This window comes from Callorhinus ursinus, unplaced genomic scaffold (genome assembly GCF_003265705.2).
Source record: "Callorhinus ursinus isolate GAN/ISIS: 27379988/994484 unplaced genomic scaffold, GSC_fseal_2.0 scaffold12, whole genome shotgun sequence".
NCBI lineage: Eukaryota > Metazoa > Chordata > Mammalia > Carnivora > Otariidae > Callorhinus > Callorhinus ursinus.
This window is the reverse complement of record NW_027397074.1, coordinates 57760909-57784534: the sequence shown is the minus strand read 5'-3', so window position 1 is coordinate 57784534 and position 23626 is coordinate 57760909. Positions and strand designations below refer to the sequence as shown.

Here is a 23626-nt window from a genome sequence, read left to right as displayed (position 1 = left end):
ACATGGTGACAAGAAATCTTTTATAACTTGAGAGTTGTGGCAAATAATGTTGACTAGATAATGAGGGGCCATTTAATGAGATTTTTGAAAGCTAGACACAAGAGTTTGACCTTAATATGGGAGTTGGAGGGGAGAGATTTTTGATTTTTGATTTTTGGGGTGGGAGAGATCAGAAGGAAGCTGTATTTTTAAAACATGAGTTGGTCTGAGAAGGGCAGTTGGGAATTAATTGAGAGGGATGGAGGGATAGTAGATGGAGGGATATAATTTACGTTTAGAACCCTGAAGAATTGAAATATGAGGACAGAGGAGAAAATATAAACTGATCCATGATTTAAAAGAAAAAAAATCATACTGGGTGATAGATTGGACATAGTATATGAAGAAGGAAGAGGCCAAAATAATCGGGAAAGCATATGTGAAATTTAGGTCAGATTAATAATGTTGTCCTTTATTATATTTAGCCTGATAAGAATAAATGGATATATGAGTATTTTCATAGTGTATTTAGATGTTTCTACAATATATTTGGACCCAGATTTTATTTTCTCATAGGGCAGCATGATTTTAACAATAGGCAAATTTATATTTTTTAGGGTTATGGAAATTTATTATTTTCTCAAACACTAAGAACTTTATCATAAATGGGATTGAATTTTATCAGACTTTTTCTGAATCTATTGATCTGATCATAGATGTCTTTTTCTCTTTTTTTATTTTTTTTTAAAGATTTTATTTATTATTTATTTGAGAGAGAGAATGAGATAGAGAGAGCATGAGAGGGGGGAGGTTCTGAGGGAGAGGCAAACTCACTGCTGAGCAGGGAGCCCGACGTGGGACTCGATCCCGGGACTCCAGGATCATGACCTGAGCCGAAGGCAGTCACTTAACCAACTGAGCCACCCAGGCGCCCCCTCTTTTAACATCATAAAATATGTTTATGGGAAACCCAACATTTTAGGGCAAAATATCTTGTTTATATTCTCTTGGATTCATATTGCTAATACTATTTTTTTATTGAGGTATAGTTGGCACACAATGTTACATTAATTTCAGGTATACAACATAGTGATGGCACAACTCTATATGTTATGCTATGCTCACCACAATTGTAGCTACCACCATTACAAATACCATTGACTGTACTCTCTATGCTGTGCCTTTCATCCCCATGATTTACTCATTCCATAACTGGAAGCCTGTACTACCCTTCATTTAGCTAATAATATTTTGCTTCAGAGTTACAGTCATGAGTGAAATGGCCTTTAATTTTCCTTTCTCATAATATATCTGTATGGTCAGTCTCAATGAATCAGGTCATACTCTCTCTTATTTCTATGTCTGAAAATGTTCGTACAAAATTAGGATGATATATTTCTTGAAAATGTAACACTTTTACCCATCCAACTTTTATCCAGATATTTTCTTGTGCAACATGTTCGAAGTTTGTTTTTATTTCTTCAGTAATCATAAGACTGTTCAAGCTATTAATTACTTCTTCAGTCAGTTCTACTAAATAATATTTTTCTAGAAATTCATGCTTTTTGTCCAAGTGTTCACATCATTGGAAAATTATTATGGGTAACATAGCTTATTATCTTCTTATTGTGGTGAAATGTGTGTAGCATAAAATTTGCCATTGTAAACATTTTAAGTGTACAATTCAGTGGCATTAGGCAGATTCATAATGTTGTGCAGCCATCATGCTATCCATTTCCAGAGCTTTTTCATCATCTTCAAGAGAAACTCTACACATAGTAAACAATTGCTAACCCTTTCCTCCTGTCCTGAGCCCCTAGTAACTTCTATTCTACTTTTTGTCTGTATGAATTTAACTATTAAAAGGTACCTTTTGTGGGGCGCCTGGGTGGCTCAGTCATTAAGCGTCTGCCTTCGGCTCAGGTCATGATCTCAGGGTCCTGGGATCGAGCCCCGCATTGGGCTCCCTGTTCCACAGGAAGCCTCCTGCTCCCTCTCCCTCTCCCCCTGCTTGTGTTCCCTCTCTCATTGTGTCTCTGTCAAATAAATAAACAAAATCTTAAAAAAAGAAAGGTACTTTTTGTAAGTGGAATCATACAATATTTGTCCTTTTCTGTCAGGCGTATTTCACTTAGCATAATATTTTTAATATTCATCCATGTTGTAGCATGTATCAGAATTTTATTCTTTCTTAAGGCTTTATAATATTCCAGTATATTATTTTTGTTTTTTCCTTCATCCGTTGAAGGTCATTTTGTTTGTTTTTCCTTCATCTGTTGATGGTCATTTAGGTCATTACCACCTTTTGGCTTCTATGAATAATGCTGCTATGAACCTTAGTGTCTTAAATATCTGTTTAAGTCTCTGCTTTTTTTTAATTTGTATTTTATTTTATTTTTTTATTATTATGTTATGTTAATTACCATACATTACATCATTAGTTTTTGATGTAGTGTTCCATGATTCATTGTTTGCCTATAACACCCAGTGCTCCACGCAGAACGTGCCCTCTTTAATACCCATCACCAGGCTAACCCATCCCCCCACCCCTCTCCCCTCTAGAACCCTCAGTTTGTTTCTCAGAGTCCATAGTCTCTCATGGTTCATCTCCCCTCTGATTTCCCCCCCTTCATTCTTCCCCTCCTGCTATCTACTTCTTTTTTTTTTTAAACATATAATGTATTATTTGTTTCAGAGGTACAGGTCTGTGATTCAACAGTCTTCCACAATTCACAGCGCTCACCATAGCACATACCCTCCCCAATGTCTATCACCCAGCCACCCCATCCCTCCCACCCCCCACCACTCCAGTAACCCTCAGTTTGTTTCCTGAGATTAAGAATTCCTCATATCAGTGAGGTCATATGATACTTGTCTTTCTCTGATTGACTTATTTCGTTCAGCATTAATAAGTCTCTGCTTTTAATTCTTTTTGGCAAAAACTTAGAGGTAGAAGGGCTGGCCACATGGTAGTTTTATGTTTAACGTTTTGAGTAACTGTCATACTGTTTTCCACAACAACTGTATCACTTCACATTCCCAGCAGCAATCACCAAGTTTCCAATTTTCGCATCCCTACCAACACTTATTTTCTTTTCTCTTGACAATAGTCATCATAATGAATGTGAAGTGGTATCACATTGTGGTTTTGATTTATATTTCCCTAATGACTAGTGATGTTGGACATCTTTTCATGTGCTTATTGGCCTTTTGTAGATCTTCTTTGGAGAAATGTCTATTCAAATCCCTTGCCCATTTTTTAATTGGGTGGCTTGTTGTTGCTGTAGTTGTTGAGTTGTTGGAGTTTAAAAAAAATATAGTCTTGTTATTAATCTTTTAGTTATATGATTTGCAAATAGTTTCAGTATAATGCTTAGGGATTATCTTTTCACTCTCTTGATAGTGTGCTTTGATGTACAAAGCTTTAAATTTTGATGAAGACTAAATTCTATTATTTTTGGTTGCCTGTGATTTTATTGTCATATTCAAAAAAATCATCACTGAACTCATTATCAAGATTTTCCCCTATCTTTTTTCCTAGAACTTTCATAGTTTTAGTTCTTATGTTTAGATCTTTGATCCATTTCAAGTTAATTTTTGTATATCATATAAGATAAGGGTCTAACTTTGTTCTTTTGCATGTGGAATCTACTTTTCCTAACACCATTTTTTTTGAAAAGACTGTCCTTTCCCTATTGAATGGTCTTGGCACCTTTGTCAAAATCATTTGACCATATATTTGAGGGTTTATTTCTGCACTATGTCTGAAATAGTGCAGAAATTCCACTCCATTGGTCTATGTCTGCTATTATGCAAAACACTGTTTTGATTATTGCCACTTTGTTGTAAGTTTTAAAATCTGGAAGTGTGAGTCCTCCACTTGTGTTCTTTTTCAAGATTGTTTTTGCTATTTGGGGACCCTCGAAATTCTATATGAATTTTGGAATGGATTTTTCTTTTACTGCAGAAAGTGCTTTTGAGAGTCAATTGAATCTGTAGATCACTTTGGGTACTGTTGTCATCTTAACAATATTAAGGCTTCTGATCAATGAATATGTGGTGTCTTTCCATTTATTCATGTCTTCTTTAATTTCCTTTAGCAATATTTTTTAGTTTTCAGCATACAAGCCTTTTGGCTATTTGGGTAAATGTATTACTAAATATTTTATTCTTTTTGATGTTATTGTGAATAGGATTGGTTTCTTAATTTCCTTTTCAGATTCTTAATTGTTAGTGTATAAAAGATGCAATTGACTTTTGCATTTTTGATTTTATACCTGGCAACTTTGCTGAATTCCTTTATTGGCTCTAATAGCTGTGTGTGTGTATGTGTGTATAATTTCAGGTTTTTCTAACTATAAGATCATGTCATCTATGAACATGATCATTTTACTTATTCTTCTCCAATTTGAATGACTTTTGTTTCTCTTTCTTGCCTAATTGTCTGGCTAGAATTTCTAATACTGTGTTGAATAGAAGTGGTGAAAGCAGACATCCTTATCTTGCTTGTTTTTAAATCTCAACTTGTACTCTTAGTACGCTTCCTTTCACTTGAAATAGTATTTATTTATTCTTAGTTCTTTTTACTAAGTCTTGCCAAAAACATGTCATTCTTGTTAATTAAAAAAAAAACTTTTGTGGATCTACTTTTATATTTTTTTCCATAATTTATGCTCTTATTTTATTATCTATTCTTTCTTTGGCTTATTTGGTTATTTTTCTAGCTTCTTGAGAATGATACTTAATTTATCAAATTTCAATTTTTATCTGTTTTTCTCATATTACTTTTTAAAGGTATAAATTTCCTTGAAAGCATTGTTTTGGCATATCCCAGAAGTTTTTTTATGTGTATTTTTAGTATCTTTTACTTTTTTCTAAATTCCAGCATGATGTTGTCTTTACCCTTGAATTATTTAAAAATTTCCAAGCATTTTAGAAATCAAGTGTCAATGAAATACATTGAAGGTGTTTTTTGATGAGTTCATAATCAATATTTGTATAAGTCCCATATGTTTTCGAGAAAATTGTATATTCTCTAATTTTTGGATATGGAAGTATACAGTGTCTATTAGGCCAAGCTTTAGTTTTATTATTCAAATATTCTATAACATTACTGATTATTGTTGTCTGCTTGACATTTTGAAGAAATGTTAAAATTTCCCACTACATTGGTGGATTTATCGATTTTGCCTTATAGTTCAAAACATTTGTTTCACATATTTTGAGGTTATTTTATTACATGAATGCATGCTTATAATGCATTTTGGAGAATTTAACTCTTTGTTAATATATAGAGACTCTGTCTATCCCTAATATATTTTCTAATTTTAAAGTCTATTTTCTCTGATATTTATATAGCTAGGTCAGTTTTCTATGGTTATCATTTGCTGGCTATATCTTTTCCCATCCTTTAATTTTCAATCTTTGTATGTCCTTTTACTATGTAGGTGTGTCTCTTATGCTGTCTAATCCAAACTGTCAGGCTTTTTGCTGAGAGGTTTGACCTGTTTACATTGATATGTTTTCACTTGTTTCTCTCATCTTACTTTATTATTTAAGTGTGCCCATTTTTCTCCTTAGTACTTTTTAACTACTAAGGAGTTAAGAATCTCTGTAATAATCTGGTTATAACTTTGATTATTTGTATTGTTTCTAGTCCTTAAGAAAAGAAAAAATTACTACTTATTGCATTCTTATTTTACTGCCCAGAAATGAATTAAAGATATTTAGAATGGAAATATTTTAAATGTTCAAATCCTACATTTTAAATGTGGCTTGCTCTGGAATAATGAATATTAACTTGAATTATGAATATTATTTAAATTAAATTTTCTTAGGAAGTCAAATTAATAAGCATATTTTAAATAATAAATTTGTACAATTTTGAATTGTGTTATAAAGCATCTTAGTTTTCTGAAAAATTATTCTCAAGAAGTACATTAGGAATTGCAGTGTTTCTATAATTAGATGTACCCTATATCCACTAGAGGCAAAAGTAGTTTTAGACTACTTTTGGTTACCAGCTGGGATATTTATAATAATCTAGAACATTAAGCGTGCGATGAGAAAAAGTATGCCTTCCAGGAAGGAAAGAAAGTCTCTCACTTAATTAACAGTGTAAAACACCTCTTGACTGTGAGTTGCTGGTAGCACTGATGGTATTAAGAAGGCTTCCAAAATGTTCAACCATTATACTTAATTTATGATATGCAATGAACTTTCCAGCTTTGCTAACATGGATATTGATTTTGTCCAAGTGATTTTTTAAATCTTACTCATTTATAACCAGGTAATGTTCAGATCAAACTTCCATAACTTCGTAAATATTAATCAGAATTTTCTTTCATGAGTTAATTAATTTCTTTTTGCTTAAATATAAATAGCTTTTTTCAACATATCCACAAGCATCAGATAATGATTTTGAAAAGTCAATGCATACTCACTCTTGTCTAAAATTAAAATGCTGTATATAACAAATTATTATTAATAAAATGGCAAGTTTAAAATATGCATCTAAATATATCAATGTCTACAGAATGTTTGATTCATCTTTTCTTCTATTTCTAAAGTTATCTGGAAGTATTTTGGATGTGTATAGTGGTGAGCAGGGAATTTCACCAGTTAATATGGGCCTCACAAGTCCTTCCTGTCCAAGTAATCTGCCAATGAAAAGAGAAATTACAGGTAATGTTGCTTTTATAGTTTTATCCCTTTTTAAGTCAACTACTTAAGTTATGAGTGACATATATTACCAAGCTAAATAGAATTTTAAAAAATGTTATCAAGATAATCGGTTAAAATGGGAGAAATGTAGATAGTAAATCCACCCTTTTTTTTCTATGACAACCAAGCAGCAAATTAATATAACTTACAATTCAACTGAATTGATTATTTTAGGAACTGGGCAAATATACACTTATGCTCTACACATATATATGACAACTTGACTAAGTTTTTCACTTAATATTGGTTCATTTTGATATTGAACTGGTGCAATTTATTAAATTGGTTACAAAATAATAGATTAATTGATCAGGGAAAAGTAGTCTTTTCTGTATGTGGAATTTGATATGAAACAGATTGTCCCCCTTTTAGCTTGTTTAATGAATTTCATGATAAACTCACATTTAACTTTCTCAAGTAGGTTTAAAAAAAAAAAGAACCCTCAATTTTCAGTAGTTCATTTCAAAGTTCTTACAACTCAAAAGAATTGTAGGGGCACTGTCAAATTCCTCCAATATATAGATGAAGAAATCAAGGGTCAGAGGAGTTACTTTCACAATTGTACAGCTGAGTTGAAGAAGATATGAATCAAAATAAGGATTTCCTGATTTACAGAGTCCCATGTTAGTTCCTCCATAAGAATAAAATAAAATTCAGTTGAAATTTCTGTAACAAGTTTTTAGTTTGGGGCCCAAACATTGATATTTAATAATTATTACACAGTTGACATTAACATTTTTGTAAGTGCAATATGTCCGTTCTTGGAGTCTAGCCAATAACTCAAAAATATCTATACATACAAATTATTTAGACTAAAATGAATTAATATAGTTTTAAATAAACAAATTTAAATAAATATATTCCTATGTTACCTATTTTAACAACTAGAATAATGCAAAAAACACTGCATTAATTATTTATTGCTATATAACAAATTATCCCCAAACTTAACAACTTGAAATAATAAACATTTATTCTCTCATATCATCTCTATGGGTCAGATATCCAGAGATGGCTTAGAAAATTGGTTCTCGCTCAGTCTTTCATTAAGGTTGCAGTCAAGATGTTGTCCAGAGGTACACATTTGACACAAGGCAGGCTAGAGGATGTTATCCCAAAACAGTTCAGTTGCAGGTCTTGCAAGTTAGTGCTGTTTGTTGGCAAGAGGTTTTGGTTCTTTATCCCATGAACTTCTCCATGGGGCTGATCAAATGATGACATGACAACTGGTGATCCAAGAGACACTAAAATGATAGCTGTACATGTCTTTTATGACCTAGTCTTGGAAGCCACACTAGTCGTTTTCATAGTATTCTGTTGGTGTCCCTGTTTAATGTGCAAAGGAACTACCAAGGGTGTGAATATTATGAGAATCATGGTAGGCCATTTTGGAGGCTGACCATCACAAATGCTTGCAAACCATGTAGCACATAGAGTAAAGTGTCATTTCCTGGAAGTGTTTGATAGGAATACTTGAGAATTGTAGCTAGTTCCAACTCCAGGGACATAGAAATCATTGTTGTTTACAAAAAATGTTAGTTGTAAAAATTAGGCTGAAATAATTTTGAATAATCTTAAAATTTTAAAATAATAATAATGACTGAGCAGTTTAATATTTGCTATGCACTGTACCTCTTTTCATCATCACAATGATTATCAGATAGGTATTATATTATGCCAATTTTACAGATGAGGAGCTGAGACACAGATAACTTCGGTAATAGATCACATGGTTATTAAATGGAAGGCTAGAATATAAATCCAGATTTTACTATTCAAAGCCTAAAAGGTGTGCCATTGCCTCTTACTTAAAGTGTGCTCTGCTCTAAATTTCTAAATACTTGCATAAAAATATTGTTATGCCATTTGGAGCAAAAAATATTGTATTTTCACCTAATCTTTCTGAATTATGTTGCCTAGAGAGGTTGTAAAGTAGAACTAAGTACTATTTAAATTATCTTCCTTTTGATCAGAAACAGATACACGAGCTTTGGCAAAAGAGAGACAAAAAAAGGACAACCACAACCTCAGTGAGTATATTTTCCTTTTTTCTAAAAAAAAAAAAAATTAATGCAGGAGGAAATGCATGGAGGTTAAAATATGTGGTCTTTTATTATCACTTCATAAGTATTATGGGGTCACATAACCAAAATAGCCAAAATGAATAGTATATGTTCACTAGTTGAGCTATTTTGGGAAATTTAAATGATGTGAACTCTCAGAAGAGCTACATATTTTTAGGAAGTAAAACATCTCAAATTGTCTCCTTGATCACTCTGTCTCTCTCAGGCAGGCTGAGTGTGACAGAGATGAGTGCATTTAGTTATATTTGAACTCTGTTGTGACTCATTGACTCAAAGGTTTAAAGAGATAAAAGTGGCTTTAGAAAATGTACACCACTTATAAAGCAAGAAACTACTCCATGTTCTCATCTTTCTGTGTCAGTCTGCTCCTCCCTTCCTGATGATAAGTTATCTGAAAGAGATTGCTGAATTCTACCTCTGCCAAAAAATGTCCTTGTTGCCTTCCTAGGGGTCAGTTTGACTCTGATGGGCACATGAGATGGAGAAATACAAGCGAGGGAAGTAGGTTAGCAGCAATGTTGAGCTTGATAGTGTTTGGTCATGTCTCAAGTGCTTAACTGCCTCAAGTGAGCTTGACTAAGTGAGTGTGAAGCCTTTCTGTTTTGGAAGGCCAATTAAAAAATGAGAAAAGAATAAAATAGAATAAACATAAATAAAAACTTTAAAGCTCTAAAACAAACCAGGAATTTTCTTACATGTGGTTAGCTGACATTGATTCTACACGGACCTGTGGACCCCACGTCTGTCCGTTCATATTGCACCTGCCTGCATCACAGACTGATCAGTTTGTTGACTGTAAGGTTGCGAGGGAAGAACTGACAAGTGGTTCTAACTATCTGCAGGGTCATCGTGGAGACAGAAATGATCTCACTCTGAGAGCCCTTAGCTGTAGAGCAGATTGGCTTTGGTCCAGATTGTGAGACAAGTAGAACATGAGTAGGGGGAGCGTGTTGTTGATAGAAAGGATTAATAGAGCAAGGAACCATGGGCTTCTCTCTTCATTTTAAACCTGTTAACTCATTATGACTCTCCTTGCTCTTCTCTTCTCTACATCTCCAGTTTAAATAACAGGTCATTTAGCCTAGGGGTGGGCACACTGGTGTCATGGTCCTCATGGATGGGCCCAGGGAGTGGCCTGCACAGGCTCTGGAAGTGGGCTCAGGGCATTTGGGAGGATATTCCTGGTACAAGTTACTCAGAGTGTAGTTTGACTCTGTGACTGACTTGCTCAGTGGGGAAGGAAGGGTTTGGTGAGAGAAGGCAAAAGTGGCTTCTCTTAAGTATAGGTCTAGGATAGGGACCTCTCTCACCCTGATCTCAGGACAGGAATGAATGAATATATCAAGACTGTGAAGAGTGAAACGCACATGGCTTATAATAACTTGGTAATTTCCCTTAAAACTTGACTCCTTTACAAATAACTAGTACTGGATATGAAAACATGGAGGAACCAAAGTTCTCATTATAATTAGCTGTTAAAAATTTATCAAGCACAATCTAAGAAGAGTAGAGTAGGAACTTCTGACATTTTACGTAAGATATATTTAAATAATAGATTTTGAAGAAATATTATAGGACTAAACCAGTTCCCTATTTTGAGGTAAAACTGTGAACATCCTTCATAACTATTCTTCATCTTATATTTAAAAGTCTGTTTTATAATATAGGAGTGAGTATGTGTGAACATAGAATTATTAATAATTCTTACTGTGAAATATGTATGTATTTCTATCAGCTTTACCTTTGTTTATTTTCTTTTCAGTTTTTTCATGTGGTGTCATTGTTTTTTGAATTAAATGCATAGGGAAAACAGGATTGGCAAAGAGGGAAAATAAACTCCCTCAAGAATCAATTATATTCTAATTTTAGAATAATCCCAATATATTATTACTGAAGGTCAAATCCATTCATGGTAAATTGCTTTGTAGAGTCAATTGTTATACTTTCATGACTTTCCTTGTTTCTGGTAGCAGATCTTAATTTTTAGCTTGCATTAAGTATTTTCAAATATTTTTGATATATGATTTTCTTCTTCTTCATGACCTTTTTCTTCCTTCATTTCCCTGGAAAGCTTTAAAAATGTTACCTATTGAAAAAAAATACTGTATAGAAGCATATGTTGTGGTTCTTGATTCTAGGAATGTAGGGTCGACTGTAAGACTACACTACTCCATAAGACTGTTTTCTCATAGGGGTCAATATGGGAAATTCTGCTTATTTGTATATCTGACATTTATTGAACATTTATTATATGCATAAAATTTCCAAAAGCAATGAATTTATGGAAATGAAAACAGAGAAAACAGTCTCTAAATAAGAATTTATACCGGTAGTTCTCAAAATGTAGGCTCTAAATAAACAGCATCAACATGACCTGGGAATTTGTCAGAAATGCAGATCCTTGGGCCCCAACTCATGTATGCCAAAGGTGGAAAGCCTCTACTCGATATATTATTGAAAATTTTTAAATTAGAAAAAATATTTATAGTCTAATCAAATTTATTTAATACCTCCTATATGCCAAGCCCTCTGAGAATAGAAAAATGAGGAATAAATGGCCCCTGCCCTCAAAGAAGTCACAGTCTAGTTGGGCACACACACCCGCCATCTGCCAAACGTTGTCTTAGGCCTTTGGGGATTTTATGAGAAGAGTAAAGCATGGTGGAGACCTCAAAAGATTATGATCCTGATGGGCAAAATGCATATGTGTGAAATGTTGATCCAGTAGGATAAATATATATAAATACATGTGTATTTCAGTATGAGTAAATATTATAGCATTTCAAAAAGTGAAAAAAAGTTGTTTTGAGAGAAAATGTTTTTAAAGCATTGTCAATAATAGAATCACAATTCTAATATAATCATTTTTACTTTTAGATTGAAATATATTTGAATTTTTATTTTATTTTTGAGTACTCTTTTGATTACATGGAAGTTTTTTCACTCACTGTTTTTTAAAGATTATTAAGAAAGTTTACAGCTGACCAAAAGTGAATTGTGCTTTAATGAGAATAATCAATAATATTTCTCTTTTAATAGTTGAAAGAAGAAGAAGGTATAATATTAATTACCGAATCAAGGAGCTTGGCACTCTTATTCCAAAGTCTAATGATCCGTGAGTTCAACAATCATTTCTATAATAATGTTATGGTTTGAATACCCTCCAACATGGGTGGGAGGGGAAGGGGGAGAGAAGAACCAACTGCTAAGAAATTAAGTAGCTTATGGTAAAGGTAAAGCTAACTGCTGGTCTTATTGTTCTATTCAAGACTGATAGTTATTAAGCATCAAGGTTGTTACTAACATTTGCTCTTCTGAGATATAGGAAGTAAGGAAATTATTTCTTCTCAGTTCATAGCAAGTCTTTCTATATGGCACCAATAATTGGCAAATTTAGTGGTAGTATCAAATGTTGTCTATGACACTTACTGGTATACTTAAATTTGTGGTTATAGCAATTCTTCCAATGTGAGATTTATGTGTACATGAACATTGAATTGTTGGGTTTTCAGAGGTCCCAAAATTCTGGAGACATGCAAGTACAAAATGGAATTATAAAAGCATGCTGATTGGTGCCAACAAATAATCAGTTATTGTAATTAAATTTTCAGCCATGTTTTGGTGTCATACATACTCAAAATCAGTTAAACAAGATGTTTAAGGTGGTAATTTCAGGAAAGAATTGATTAATCAAAGCATCAAGTTAGAATGTTGAATTTTTCTCCGAAACATAAAAATAAGATCTGTTGCATTAATAATGACCTGAAAAATGTTTTATTCAAACTGAGAACTGGCCTCTCCAAATACTAGTGATCATCTATTATCAGAAAGAGAGATGTTTGATAAAGTGATATTAGTGAAATTTAGAAATACTCTCCCTGAATCCAAATGTGCCAATTCACTTGGACAATTCAATAATTTGTAGTAGAAGGGAAGGTAGTATTTATCCTCATGGGCATATTAGATGGAATGGCAGAAAGAACTCTGGATAGAGACTCTGAAGAACTCAGTCATAGTGTAGTTGTCATTTGATAACTCTTCAAATCTTTTAAAGTCTCTAAGCATGCAACTCTTAACATTAGCAGAAGAGAATACCCATTGTCCCGATAGGAACTTTTTTCTTTAGCCCTTAACATATATACATGCACATTTATTCACCAAACATTTGATGTAAAGCCAAGGCTTTTCTGTTTGAATATGTGTTTCAACTTTTCTTTCTTACATAAACTGCACTAGAATATATAGTCTATTTTAATTTCTTTAAAATAAAACAAAAACTTACACAACCTAAATATAGACTTTTTAAATGTTTATACCCTTATTTTTGACAGCATATATTTTTTAAAGATTTTATTTATTTATTTGACAGAGAGAGACACAGCGAGAGAGGGAACACAAGAAGGGGGAGAGGGAGAGGGAGAAGCAGGCTTCCTGCAGAGCAGGGAGCCTGATGCAATGTGGGGCTTGATCCCAGGACCCTGGGATCATGACCTGAGCCAAAGGCAGATGCTTAACTGACTGAGCCACCCAGGTGCCCCTGTGACAGCATATTTTTTAGCAACCCACCTTTATTGACATTTTAATTGAGTTTTTCCAAAGCTTTTAATATAGTCTTCCTAAAAACAGTTAACTATTTTTATAAATACTTCCTTTTTTGGCATTCATATTTCATTAGCTAATTTAATTATAGGTAATTCATTACCTATAATTTAATTATATTATCATCACAGTAATTACAATGGGCATTAATTTAACCTCTCAGTAAGTACATGGCACCACACTGACAACAGAAATACTTGGATGTATCAGAGGGTAGCCCATTGCTCTCTATTACCTATTTTGTCCTGACAACAGTCAGTGAATGTCACAAAGGGAATGGAGAACATTAATTAACCTTGAAAGTGATTGGATAAAGGCCAGTTAAGAGAGGTTCTCTTGGGGCACCTGGATGTCTCAGTCGGTTAAGCGTCTGCCTTCGGCTCAGGTCATGATCTCAGGGTCCTGGGATCGAGCCCTGCGCCAGGCTCCCTGCTAAGCAGGGAGCCTGCTTCTCCCTCTCCCTTTGCCTGCCATTTGGCCGGCTTGTGCTCTCTCTCTCTCTCTCTCTGTCTGTCAAATAAATAAATAAAATCTTTAAAAAAAAGAGAGAGAGAGGTTCTCTTGTAAGTGGTGGAGCTAACCCATGGTGCCAAGGCACGGTTATATACAGAAGGCAGATGAAACTTTAAGACTGGACTCTGAAGCCCAACTGACCACATTCAGATGTCACTATGCCTATAAGGCACCAACTGTATGGTTGGGTTTTTATAAACATAAAACCAAATAGTATATATGAGAATACTGTACAAATGATAAATGATAAATATAGATTATTATTCTATATTTTATAGAAACTTTAGTTATAAAAAGGCTCCTTTCTACTTCTAACTCACTGTCTGGAATGGAGAATGGCAACCTTTTCCTGTAAGGGACCAGATAGTAAATATTTCAAGCTTTGTGGGCCACATTGTGGTGATTTTCTAACTGTGTTATTGTAGCATGAAAGCAGACATAGACAATATGTACATGAATGAACATGGCTGTGTCCACTGAAACTTTATTGACAAAAATGGACTACAGGTCATAGTTTGTCTGTCCCTGATCTAGAATATAGGAAATCAATTTATCACAGAATCATATCCAAAAGAGACTATCACTGGGAAAAGTTTATTGTAAACATTCTTAAGTGTTTTTCTCTTCTTTATGGATCTCAGAAAGAGGTATCATTACTTGTTTTAATTGTATTATGTTCTGTGTATGGAAATGACATTTACTTTGGGTCTGATTGAAAATACATTAATTCATTAGATGTCGAAGATATCTGTATGTGGCTCTGCACACAGCACAGACAGAAGAGATACTTCACCACTGGCTACAGCATTCCAGACATCCAATAGCAATTCTGTTTCAATACATCTCATCCCTTGGCTTGCTGTGGCCTCACCTGTTAATCTAGTGCTTCTCTTTAGGGTCCACTAATGTGAGTCCCATGGGTGAATTCAGAACATAGACTCTTTAAAACTTGGATCCATGGGGGGCACCTGGGTGGTTCAGTCGGTTGAGCATCCGACTCTTGATTTCGGCTCAAGAAATTGGTTAAGAAGAAACCTCATATATTAAAATGGCTTTAAAATAGAATGAACTTTAAAAAATTTAGTGCAAATGATGTCAGATGGAAATGGTCAGAAGACCCATTGTGTGGTCTCTACCACCATTTTGAAGGTTTATTTTAATAAACGCCTTAAACTTCAAAGCTGACCAGAGGTTATCCTTTCCATAATATTTCTTCTGTCCTTCAAGGTTTTTTTTTCCCATGAGAAAAATTAAACAAAATGAGGGCCAAAAGGCTCCTGTGGCAGCTTAGAGTTTTAATTCAGGAGTTCAATACCTTTTTGAGTTACAAGTACCTTCTTAGTTTAATGACAAAAGTAGCCTCTTTTTCCATAGCCTTCCCATCACCCAAGAAGTGAGTGGAATGAGACCAACAGCTATGATGGCCCTAGGGGAGCTGATAAAACATTTGCACCCTTTAGACAGACTGTAGTAATGGGTTGGTGCTTTTCAGTAGGAAATGGCTTAGCCAGGCCCTAGTACGCATTTTCACCTGCCGGTAGAAAATATATCTTCCTCTATTTGTTACAGCTAATGGAAGTCTCATCTAACCTGAACTTCCAGTGAGGCACATGCAAGTGAGATTTTTCCTAAGCTCTATTTTCCCACTTCTGATCACTTAATAAATAAATATTAATTTCAATGTACCTCACATAGATCATATAAACCAAAAGTACATAAAGTGTAATTTTTAAAAAAGATTTCCTACATGCTGGGGCTCCTGGGTGGCTCAGTTGGTTCAGCGTCAGACTCTTGATTTCTACTCAGGTCATGGTCTCAGGGTCTTGGACTCCAGCCCCGGAGGTGGGCTCCGTGCTTAGCAGGGAGTCTGCTTGAGATTCTCTCTTACCCTCTCCCTCTGCCCCTCCCTCACCCTGCTCATGCTCTCTCTCTAAAATTAATAAATCTTTATAAAAAATTTCCTACATGCTTACTGTATGCTGTATTAAAATAAATCTCATGACTCTAAACTGAAAATTCACCAAGGTTTTCTGCAACTCTGATTAACTTTTAGCAATTAGTTTGGCCGCATTCTCCACATGCATTATTAATTCTCATGTAGGATTAAATTCATTGATGTTACAATCCGTAGCCTGTTTCATAATTCCAGATTTATCATTTCTCCTGACTTAAAAATAAGTTTTAATAAAATATTTTTTCTATGCTCTAGAAAGGTTATCTGGTAATGTTTAATCGTATTTATTTGTCTTAAACTTATTTAAAAATAGGCATCCAGTTTTTAAAACAAGTATTGATGTCTTTTTTGCAGAAAAATTTGCCTAATGATTCTAGAAAGTTTTGCTCTATTGCTTAAAGTAGATGTTGCCGAACTCTGATTTGTTTCACAATCACTCAGGATCACCATTCAGAAGGGACCTTATTTTTTTTTTCTTAGAAGCATAAAAGCAACCTTATTAGAAAGTAGGTTAAAAGACTGGTACATTTGAAATGATCTTAAAAAATTTAGGCTTAAGTCCTCAGTAATGTACATTTCCTAGTTCATTAATGCAGAAATACCGCACATAGATTTTAATCTCAGAGTTAATAATAAAAGCAATTTTCACTAAAAATATAAAAACTGTAATGGTAGAATCATGATATTGCATTTAGCTCTCCCACAAAAAGTCACTTTATTACTTTCTTTTGACACTTATTTTCATTCTGGGATTAATTTTACTATATAAGGGCTTCTTAACTATTCTATTAAAATTTCTATTCAGAAGCAATAATATCTAAGAGTGAATAATAGTCATGTAAATCATTATTTCATATTAATGTAAAAGATTTTGTAAGTTCTTATGAATTCTGCTGACATGCACAATTGTGAAAAGGTTATCTCTCCGTTCTATAGTGATATGCGCTGGAACAAAGGGACCATTCTAAAAGCATCAGTGGAGTACATCAAGTGGCTACAAAAAGAACAACAGAGAGCTCGAGAATTAGAACACAGACAGAAGAAATTAGAGCAGGCTAACAGGCGGCTTCTCCTCCGGATTCAGGTTTTTATAAAAATGTTGCCATGAACCACATTGCTTATATATGACTTACCCATCATCAGTTTTATTCATTGTCTCATTTATTTTTTCTTATTAACAATAATTTTCCTTCCAAAGGATAATTTTATTGCCTTTTAGAAGCTCACAAATTGGGTTGTTTCAGTTAGACTTTGATCAGAAGTCTAGGATCAAGGCAGCTTTAAAAATAGAATGAATGACGACAACTAATTTTTCCGCAAAATGCGGAAAATAGAACGAATTTGATAAACACACAATGTTATCTCAGCCAAAGAATAAATAAATAAAGCATTTGTTTCTCTATGTAATATTGGACACTAAATTCTTCTCCCTTTTATTTCTTTAGTAACATTGCTATGGATTTCATTGCCGCAAGGCATATTATGCCAGTATATATTAAGTCACTCCTCATCTGTTCCTGTGACACAAAATATCAAAATATGGGTTTTCCTAACTCTCAAGATTTTTTTTTTAATGTGAACATGCTTATTGCCAGGTAAAGCACTACTCTGTTCCATGTAATGGTCCTATAGTGAGAAATTAATCAGGAAGAATAAGTGAAATATTTTCCACTATCTCCAAATGGCTATATTGTAATCTGAGCCACTATGGAACCATTATATGTTATGTATTCCTTTAAACAGCAATGAGGAGAGAATTTTTTTTTAATCTGTATAGTCTTCTCAGGGTTATTTTTTAGGTATTAGAATTATACTAGTTTCCATTACTTGCAAAGAATATTATAATATGTATTACTCTTCATTTTGAATGCTTGTTAATATTTTGTTTCTATTTCTGGTTTATTTTCTAGAGTTAAGTCCACTTGCAAAATCATTATTTAATTATTCTTGTTCGAAATTGCAGGAACTAGAAATACAGGCTCGTGCGCATGGTCTGCCAGCCCTGGCTTCACTTGGCACAGTTGATTTGGGTGTTCATGTCACCAAACAACAGACCCATCTTGAGCAGAATTCAGTAGACTATTGCAAACAACTGACTTTGTCTCAGGGGACCAGCCCTGAGCTCTGTGATCAAGCTATGGCCTTCTCTGATCCTTTGTCACATTTCACAGATTTATCATTTAGTGCCGCTTTGAAAGAGGAACAAAGATTGAATGACATGCTACTGGATGACACAATATCTCCATTTGGAACAGATCCTCTGCTATCTGCCACTTCCCCTGCAGTTTCCAAAGAAAGCAGTAGGAGAAGTAGTTTTAGCTCAGATGATGGTAATGAATTATAAAAACAAACAGACTCAATTCATCAACTGGGAAGCAATTCTATGCTGGTGCTAAACAAGTATGTTCTGTTTCATATATTGCTTTGGCTTAATTTTTCCAAAAGGAATAGACTGTTCACGAAAAACTGATTAGAAATGACAGAAGAATTCACAGGAAGAAGAAACATGGTGTTGAAGAATTACTGAGGACTAAAAAGGATTTTTTTCCTCTTTGACAAAGACGTCCAAATCTACTTAAATTATGTTTTCCTGGAAAGAGGTACAACATAAGAAATAGCTCTCTACTAATGTTGTAAAAGTAGCGATGTGGTGATGTACCATTGGAACCAGCTGACTTCAAGGAGTAAACCTACGAAATACACAAACTTTTTTTCATTAATTCACTTCCAACTCTTCTATTCAAGTCTTATGTGAGTCGTCAAGTATCAATATCAGCAGATGTGATAGTCCATTGACTTTCTCCACTGTCTGGGAGACATGTTGTTGAAAGTTTAAACTTGATAGAGGAAATAGTTAAAAGATACAGTATCTGCCACTTCTAATTGAAAAGTGAATTTACAGTAAACATTAGAATTTTCCACAATAAAATACCAAAAATTTATAAAACCTCTGCTTTCTAAAGTGAGACCATAATCCCTTTTGTCAGTTCAATTACATTAATTCTAAGAGTGTCTTTGCATATTTACGGAGACATGCTGTGTTCAAAAAAAAGGAAAACATTGAATACTTTCCTCAAGAATATGGGCTAAAATTTTGGTCCTTCACACAAACATACACTTACACACAGGCACACAATGTATTAGTACATGTCCTTTTTACTTTCCTTCACTTTCATGATTTTTCTAATCAGCATCAGAAATCATATTCCAAATCTTCTTTTCTTCATCCAAAAGAGATATTGGATAATCAATTTCAAAAAAATAAAATACAATTTAAAAAACCCTACTAGGACAATTTCTCAGCTAGCTAAAATTTATCACTATCTCTAAAAATGGATGTAAATTAATTAGGTGATACAGTTTTGCTCCACATTGACAAAATATAGAAACTTTGTTTGCCAACTGACAAAATCATTAGTGAAACAGAAACTCTTTCTTATTATATGGAGCTCTGAGTGGAGAATAAAGCTCCATTCCCATAAGTACTTAGAGTAGCCTATGACCTTTGCTGGCTTTGTTAGCATTTATTAAAAATATTTATAACTATAATGTTCTACTCAAAATTTCTTTCTCAAGAAAGAAAGCTCAAGCTTGGGATTAGGAATTGACTTACCAAGCAGGTTGCTTTGTGCTAGACCTCCATGAGCGATCATCTGATCAATGAGAATTTATGGAGGGATACCCAAACTTCAGTGAATCCTGTGAAAATGTAGAACAGATGAGCAAGATACTGTCTTACTCCTCAGGGAGTAACAAGTCTACATGAGAAACAACAACAAAAGATAGAAGACACATAGAATTAAACTCTACATGGTACAGTATAAGCTGTAAATACAGAAGGTCGGAGAAAATGGAAATGAATGAAGAAGTTTGGAGACTCACAAAAGTCTATGGGAAGGTAGAATGTAACTTCTTTTAAAAGCATAAATTTGGTGAAAGGGAGGGCATATTAGGGAATAATATCAACCAAATGACAAAAGTGAGAATAAGTTGAGGAAGTATCTTCATGGAACATTCGTTAGAAAGATCTGGCCACCCTAGAAGATACCACGTTTGAAGTCCTGGAAAATAATATTGGCAACAGGTTGTGGAAGACCTTGAATGGTACAATGAAATGAGATGGTATAAATTGAATTTTTTTTTACTAGGAGGGAGAAGCCTAAAAATTAAAATGCTACTGTACATTACTAAAGTAATTCAGAGGTAATCTTGAATATTAACTTTGGGATAAATTTTTGAAAGGGTACTTTAGGTATTACTCATAGGGAAATATGTCATCACAAAATTTGAGACGTAATGCTAATGAAAATGGGAAAATATTAAATTCTTATGGTCTAGTAATTATCTCAGGCTTAGCTTACAGCATTAGCTCAGAGTTTGGAGAGTTAAAATAATTTTTATTGTTTGACATGGAAAAAATAATTCTAAATTTATAGGAATAGTCATTAAAGACAGATAGATAAATTCATCTGAAATACGCCATGTGAAAAAGAGCAATAAGATACACTTCAAGAATTTTCGAGAGAACATTATTTACTTTGAACTTTATGATAAAATTCCACTTTATTATCTGGGTTGATAGTTTAATATAACAATACAAATCATAGGGAAGGAAAATATTTTTGAATCCATGCAAAACACATTCTAGACAGAGGCTGATTTCTGTTTTCATTTTATCCATTATTTTCATTTCTTCATATTTTGAGAAGACCTACGCTGATGATGTCATTACTCTGTCATTCTTTTCCATTCTGTTAAAATACTACTACTCAGCCCTGAAACTCATTCCTCATAATCTTAGTTAATGAAAGGGCTTGACACAGGTGGTAGAGTCTGGACAAAAGAGATCTGGGAAAGGTACTACTAATATTTGCTGCTACTTTCAGATTATAATAGCTATCAGGGGATTGTAAAATGGGTAATGGATTTTTAAAGACAGAGTAAAGAGTGGTGCTGTGTCACGGTCAATTGAAACAGATTAAAAAATTAATTTTAGTCAGTAGTTCTTAACTTTTTAAGGTATTGAGAATCTAGGGAAAGTTAGAGACTCCTCAGAAAAATACAGAGTGGTATATACAGCCCAAAATTTTCATGGACCAAGAAGTTTTAGGGACCTCCTAAATGTCTTGTTGGACGCCAGGTGAAGAGTTCCTCTATCAGGTCTGTGACTAATGGAAAGCACTGTAGCTGTGTATCTATCAGGAACTCAGTGGGTAGTTAATGTCATATACAGTGATGGAGGGGGGAGCCCTATTTATCTGTATGTCACTCTCCCAACCCTAAGAGTGTTGAGGTTGCTAAGAAAGTGAAAATATACCAAACACTAGACTATTCACAAAGGAAATGGTTTACTTATAAAGTAGTCCCCCTTCAAGCAACCCCTGTTGTTTATATACCTCCTGTTATATACTCATGTTATATATTCATGGGTCAGTTTCTCTATGATTATTGGATATTATAAACATCTGCCAGTAACAGTTTAAAATAATGAGTATGTATATCAAGATAAAATATGTAAATTCAAAAGTAAATTATGTGAGTATCTAAGAATCAAGAGAAATCCTTGGGGAAATTGATGAATGTCTAGAATATTTTTGTAGAAATGAGATAACAGTAAAAGAGGTATATTGTTTATCAAACAATTTTGTCACAAAAACACCAGCTATCACTGGACTATTAATATGCAATTAACCAAGTTTTGTTCATTCAAAGGATTAATGCATAATTGTAATTATAATAAACTTTGTTTAAAATAAAAGTTTTATTTTACTTTTAGTTATCTTTTTAAGATAATGTCCCATCCAATCTTTTACCCCTATTTATTATAAAATATTGGCTATCTTTTTGTGGATTCACATTAAGCAGCCTTTCCAATTCCAAATTATCTTGAAATAACAAGTACCTCCTTTGAGTACCTCTTCATGTTTTTTTCTTTTTAGTGTCCTTTTCCATAACTGGAAAATTTATATATACAGAACACGTTTCCTCTGTTTACAGACATGGTATCAGTGACTATAGCCTTCTTTACATGGGTACAAAAGTTCTAAATAATAAATACCCAGATGAGCTGGGGACATTGAGAAATAGCCTTCCTCCTTTTTTTTTTAACTCATTTTTTTCTACTCACATGACTGTAAATAAAATATTTAATGGCTCTTACTTTAAAAAAATTAGGTACGAGTTTCTTTATTTGGCATGCTCATTTACCTTTATGTCAGGGGAGAAGTTAGATTTCCCAATGTTAAGAAGAATGTATTTTTTCTTTGTTTTGATAGATTGAGGCATATTGGATTTTCTTATACTTCATGGTATCTTGAAAATATTTTTTTGCTGGTCTGATACTGTGGAATTTTGATGTTTAAATAAATAAATGTCATAACTAGAAGTGTTTCAGTGTTTTTACAGTATCTCTAGGCTGATATTTACTGATCTTATAATATCTAAGATGTAGATGAAAACTGGAATCAATTAATCATCTTGCTGTGTTATCAGCACTAGATCAACCATCTGGGTTTCTTGAAAACACCTGAAGGATTGAATTTTACTTGAGTATTGATAATGGCAGAGCCTATATATGCTACATGGAATGACATCATTCGCCCTTCCAGTGCCCTGTATGTTGATAAGTATAAGATGTCAACTTGAATTAGTGTAAGTTACATATACAGGGATTTCATTAAATGTATTTAACAAATACTAAACACATTTAGAGTGTTGCTGATCTAATGTGTCAGATGACCTTCCTGTAATCATTATTCATTGTATGTACCAACATTTTATCATTTGTATAATATTTAATTGTAAATAAGGAACCTATTCAAAAACTGATAAAAATAGTTTTCTCAAAATTTTTCTGTGTTACTTTTTTTTCTGTGACATTCATAGAGAATTTGAGTGTATAGGAGATTATCAAAAAATAGTTCTTTTGATAAAAAAAGCAACCTCTTACTGGATTCAACCAATTTAATGATGAAATAGTACTCTGCTGCTGTATACATAAAGGGGACATTTTGTTTTCTTCTTGTGAACGGATTTAGTAGGTATGCTAGACATCCAAATTCTTTCTCTTAACCCTTAGTAAAATGTCTTTTTCCTACATTTATTCAACAGGCTTCAAGAATAAAGTTAAAGATTTTTGTGTTTGCAATGCTGCTTCTCCCATTCCTGCACTACCATTTTATTGCAAAAATTCTGTATTTTCAACTTTGCTTTTTCCACAGAAATAAATTTTATCTCTGTGTTACCTAAAGCTGGTGGTTAGGGGCATCTGGGTGGCTCAGTCATTAAGCTTCTGCCTTTGGCTCAGGCCATGATCCTAGGGTCCTGGGATCAAGCCCCTCATCGGGCTCCCTGCTCAGTGGGAAGCCTGCTTCTCCCTCACCCACTCCCCCTGCTTGTGTTCCCTCTCTCGCTGTGTTTCTCTCTGTCAAATAAATGAACAAAAATCTTAAAATATATAAATGACATAAAAGTTCTGTTCTATTGTTGGAGATTTTAATAAAATTGCCTGAGGGCAGGGACCATATTTAACCCTTTAAATAGCTGTATTCCCTGTAACTTATCAGCACAGTGCCCAATTCATGGTAGTATTTCATTAAGCATTTGTTGAATGAACAGTATTATTTCTTGTTAAAAAGTGGTAATCTTTTGGGGGCTCCTGGGTGGCTCAGTCAGTTAAGTGTCTGCCTTCGGCTCAGGTCATGATCCCAGGGTCCTGGGATCGAGCCGCGCATCGGGCTCCCTGCTCGGCGGGAAGCCTGCTTCTCCCTCTCCC

General features: G+C 33.9%; 1 protein-coding gene across 5 annotated transcripts in view; it reads left to right on the top strand.

The window, feature by feature from the left end:
- The window catches only part of TFEC (transcription factor EC), a 178008-nt gene extending 154954 nt beyond the window's left edge, over window positions 1-23054 (top strand). For 2 of the 5 annotated variants that reach the window (XM_073899097.1, XM_073899099.1), the window contains exons 6-10: window positions 6549-6663; window positions 8676-8732; window positions 11826-11901; window positions 16789-16936; window positions 17816-23054. In XM_073899097.1, coding sequence (XP_073755198.1) covers window positions 6549-6663; window positions 8676-8732; window positions 11826-11901; window positions 16789-16936; window positions 17816-18196 — 777 coding nt within the window. In that variant the 3' untranslated portion in view covers window positions 18197-23054. The remainder of the gene's footprint in view (window positions 1-6548; window positions 6664-8675; window positions 8733-11825; window positions 11902-16788; window positions 16937-17815) is intronic. The other 3 variants (XM_073899100.1, XM_073899101.1, XM_025873204.2) reach the window with 2 other exon arrangements.
- Window positions 23055-23626: the final 572 nt, after the last annotated feature.